General features: G+C 41.6%; 1 protein-coding gene across 1 annotated transcript; it reads right to left on the reverse strand.

The window, feature by feature from the left end:
* Positions 1 to 916: 916 nt before the first annotated feature.
* Positions 917 to 4,359, reverse strand: LOC112230780 (transcription factor Sox-1a-like). Its single transcript, XM_024397064.2, has 2 exons — positions 2,867 to 4,359; positions 917 to 1,518 (listed from the first exon to the last, which is right to left on the reverse strand). Exons 1-2 carry the CDS (start codon positions 3,851 to 3,853, stop codon positions 1,489 to 1,491), a joined length of 1,017 nt encoding a protein of 338 aa, XP_024252832.2. The 5' UTR covers positions 3,854 to 4,359; the 3' UTR covers positions 917 to 1,488.
* Positions 4,360 to 4,869: the final 510 nt, after the last annotated feature.

Consider the following 4,869-nt stretch of genomic DNA (forward strand, 5'->3'; position numbering starts at 1 on the left):
CTTGCCCACATTTATATATAATATTTTGTTTAGGACCTGTGCGACTTGCTTCATGGCTGGCGAAGCTTGGGGAAACCGGACTGACGTCATGGTTCCGGACTTCCGGTGCGCAAATGTGAAAGTCTTTGCCTCTGACCCCGGGGTTAGTTCTTCTGATCCTCTAATCCTTGTCTACCTTACACAAAACACTCTCCACTACTCCGCTCAGTAACACTAATCCCCCATGACAACCAAACAGGCACTATGCGATGGTGTCTTGACTGCACACTGATTCAATCATCAACTTCAGTCATGTGTTTGCAAAATTAAATAAAAGGAGTACGCACGGAGTAAATGAAGATATACACACCGATTATTGATCAGTTACTCCGCTCCAATCGATTGTTATCTTGTTATGTCTATCCCCTTAAAACTTCACACTTCATTGCCGAGGTAGGCCTATAGGCCAAGATATGTCAATGGCACACCAGGTCTCCAGACAGATTTAGCTGAAGCTGAAAGGATTTTTTTTCCACGTGCGCCTTTACAGCGTCTCTGGTATATACCCTGAAGCAGTGAGCAAGGATAAATTGAGAATGTTAATTAAATGACCAATGAATAATTGTATATTCTTTGTATCTGCATCCATTCACATCATTGAATTTGGATTAGTTTGGGATCAAGCCTCGCGTTCAAGATTCCCGTCTCTAAAGAAAGCATCCTTGACAAAATAAGCATCTTTACTTCTCATTTGTAACCCTACCACTTTTCAATTAATTTACTTTATTGGACCGCGAACAAAAATCATTGATTCTTCCAGTTTGTGTCTGTCATCTCCATCAAAATTGCAGCAAGTGCTGGAAAAGTTTGAATAACCACGCTTTCTGAAAGTTCAATGTAAATGAATGAAATAAAATGAGAGCAGAGAATATTCCCTCATTTCGTTTATTCCCTCATTTGAATATTATAGTTTATGAGATTATTTTAGACCAATACACGTATTTTTGTACTTTCTTGAAAATGATAATTATGTCCATGAAAAATAAAATCTTTACGCACATTACGAGATGTGGAAATGACTGAAATATAGTTAACGTATGAGTATAATGACAAACATGAAACAGGGAATGTGAAAAAAATGGTTCATAGTTATATTGCAATGATCAACAAATAATCAGAACGCACATGTCAAATCATCACAATTGGTCCACAATTAAGTTTACATTATTAGGCAAATTATATGGGATATTAGAAGAGCAAAAACAGACAGTCAAATAACTTATTTTAAAAGGGGTGATTCTGTCATCAGTAGGCCTAACTAGTGTTGACCGATGGCGTGAGCGTCTTCCTGTTGGTCAAAAAAGACGTGACCGGACAGATAATCAAAAGAAGCCCGTTCAAAAAAATCAAATCAAAACATTAGTCGACCGAGACGAAGTTCCTCCCACGAGACATTAGTCAAGTCAACAGGTGTTGTGACTCGAGCCTGTCTTGTTCCCTTCCTCGCGACTACCACAACGTCGTCCTTTTCTTTAGGTACTAAAACGAAAGATATATGATATATTATTAAATTACATTCAAAGAGCATCTGATATATATTTTACAGCTATTTGATTAATCAGTCATATTAATAACAATAGCATAATGCTAGTAATGACATGCTAATAATTATGATATCCTACATTATATGTATATACATAAACAATGTATGAGCATTAAAACGCTAGTGGGCCTATCTTAATTCAGTAGTAAAAACCAGTTATCACATATCTGAGTATATTTATTCCAAACATGCTGAATACTGATAAGATACATGATATTATCATTAAAGCTATTGCTGCTGTACTTCCAACTAAATTAATGTATAGGCCTATAACCCTGTCTGATGTCCTGTCTCGTGCTTAAACCGAGCATCAAACCGTCAAGGTTGTGTGACAAGTAATTACGTCCACCATTACTAATTCATCCTTATTTACGCATATTTTCCATATGTAATGCACTCGATTTCACTCACTATACGTTTTAACCCGATGTTGGTTTAGACAGACAACCAATAGAGCCAGCATCTCGTAGATATTTTGTTATATAACTTGTACATTTTCCATCAATTATATAAATATTAATTCGCCTTAACATTGTTAACTCAAACTGTGTCAAGTTGAAAACCTATACAATCCAAAGTAACGAAACTAACACGTTTTTCCATAACCAGTGAAACATCTGGGAAATTTATTTAACTCATACTTCAACGCAAAATTGTTTTCTTTCCTGGCAGAATTGCATTTAGTAAATTATTTACAGTTGCTTATCAATCTCATCTAGTGTTTATTCACAATTTACATTTCTTTTTTACAACAACAAAAACAGATGTTTCAGATACAGCAACCCACGAGTTTACAAACAAGAAAACCTGAAATGAATGGAAATCTTGTAAACTTTTAAAAACATTTTCCACATTCATTCTAATCACACGGTTATCTCATTTAAATGTCCTTACTAACGGTTATGTTTCCACAGAAAATGTAAATACTTCACAACCCAAATCGTCTCAAAACTTGGCATCCCCATCAGTTAGAAATCAAGTAAACCCAATGCGTAATTAGGCCTACTTGCGTTTCATAAACGTGGACAGACAATACCCCACTGAAAAAGTTCACTTTGTCCAATGTATTCTTATTGTTTTTTTAAATTAAGATATTCGCCTTCAATGTACAATAACCAATAGCCTGTACAAAGAGATAGCAACATTCTAAAAGAGGTAAATATTTGGTTATGTGATTTTGTTGCGCTATCGCACAGTCATGTTTTTTTTTTCTCTCTCTCTCTCTCTCTCTCTCTCTCTCTCTCTCTCTTTCTAAATATGTGTCAATGGAACAGTTCCGTTTACCCCTGTCGTGGAGCTCTGGTAGTGCTGCGGCAGCGCGTGAAGTCTACTTTGAACGGACGGGTCACCTGCAGCTTCCCCCGTCGGTAAATACATGCTTATCATGTCCCTCAAGTCCCCGGGACACGGGGCGCGCGAGTGAGTAGAGACGGGAGGGCTCACACTCGGTTCCGATTTCACCAGAGAGCCCAGCGTGCCCATCGACCCGGACGAGGCGACACCAGAGCTCTGGTGCTGCGTGTAGGCGATCCCGCCGTAGCCGGACGGAGAGGCGCTCATGTAGCTTTGAGAGTTCGAGATGGGGCTGTACTGGAGGGCCGACATGTCATAGCGGTGCATGGGCTGGGGGTTGTGCGGGTGGTGGTGGTGTGAGTGGTGGTGGTGCCCGCTGCCCGGGTGCTGGCTGTAGGCGAGCTGAGCCTCCTGCATCATGGCCGCGGCCGCCGCAGCTGCAGCCACCTGCCCCGAGTACGCACCGTTCGCCCAGCCATTCATGTGCGCGTAGCTGGCAGCAGACGCACCACCGTGACCCCCGGGACTGTCTAACCTCTGTCCGACCCCAGGGCTCATCCCTAGACCGACACCCCCACCCCCTGTCCCGGTAAGCAGCCCACCGGCCAAAGAGTATTTGTCCTTTTTTAACAGTGTCTTGGTCTTCCGTCTCGGTCTGTATTTATAATCCGGATGCTCCTTCATGTGCATAGCTCGTAGCCGCTTCGCCTCGTCGATGAAGGGTCTCTTCTCCGTCTCGGACATCACCTTCCACTCGGCGCCGAGCCGCTTGCTGATCTCGGAGTTGTGCATTTTGGGGTTCTCCTGAGCCATCTTCCGCCGCTGGCCCCGGGACCAAACCATGAAGGCGTTCATCGGTCTCTTTACGCGGTCTTGGTTGACTTTGTTCCCATTGTTTGATCCTCCCGTGTGCCCCGAATTCGTGTTCGTTTGGGGCACTGGGGAGTGTAGATCAGTCTCCATCATCATACTATACATTCACCTGGCGTTAACTTTTTCAACCAATACACGGAAACATTCAGTCACGGCACCTCCACACTGCTGGCACACACCGTCACTTGCGCAAATCAACCCTCCCGGAAAAAAATTAATACAAATGGAACGAAGAAATACAATCCAAAGTAAAAGGTACTTCGATAAACTTTTCCTTCCTTCTCTGTATTAGTCGTTTTCTCCTCTTGTTTTTTTCCACATCCAGCTCGATGAAAAGCGTCTCTTTGAGCTACTTTCTGTGCCTATAGTAGTAAAGTTACGGAGCTTACCCATATGATGCGCGTTGACAGCGACTAAATGAGGTGGTGGTGGCCAATGGCGCTTTAGGAAAGGCGTGATTTGCATGCAGTCTCGCTGTCAGGTGACATAGGAGGGCTAGAGCTACTCACCCGCAAGTAGTGGGTTACCTCCAACTCCCATAAGGGAACGTAAATAACAATAACCTACTTTGACAAGTTTGGTTATTTTACAAAGATTATGGCCGCGATGATAATGCATAGGTAAAAGGACAGTTTTAGACCAAAATTCCCCCAAACAGATGCGCGCGGTCCACAGTGTGACCCCCCTTTCCAAAACAAAGCTTATGTCGAGAATAACATTGATTGGTTATACGAAAATGAATGTAGGCTAGCTCTACATATGCATTTCATAGCCAGGTGATTATATAACTATAATTGGTAGCCTATCTATATTCATGACATGGAAATAATCTTTAACTCGTTCTATTGAAAGATGTTGCTTTAAATCAATTCGAATCATTTTGGGATCAGTACAATATTGAAATGAAATAGGATAATTCCCATAGCCCATAAAATCTCAGGACAATAAAAAGGCAAAATAAAACACAAGCATATACAAAAAAAACCCCACAACCCCTACTTGGAGAAATCAACACTAAATGTGCTTTCATTTGGATTTCTCTGTGATAATTTGCTTGGGGTATCTGCAAATAAGAGAAAAGATAGGCCTAGTCCCATTATCAACAGCCTATTTGGAGCCAC

The sequence above is a fragment of the Oncorhynchus tshawytscha genome, linkage group LG07, assembly GCF_018296145.1.
Source record: "Oncorhynchus tshawytscha isolate Ot180627B linkage group LG07, Otsh_v2.0, whole genome shotgun sequence".
Lineage (NCBI taxonomy): Eukaryota > Metazoa > Chordata > Actinopteri > Salmoniformes > Salmonidae > Oncorhynchus > Oncorhynchus tshawytscha.

Coding starts and splice junctions, on each gene's coding strand:
- LOC112230780 (XM_024397064.2), bottom strand. CDS start 3,853: ATGTATAGTATGATGATGGAGACTGATCTACACTCCCCAGTGCCCCAA. Junction 1,519..2,866: donor ACCAGAGCTCCACGACAGGG/GTAAACGGAACT, acceptor CTTTCGTTTTAG/TACCTAAAGAAAAGGACGAC.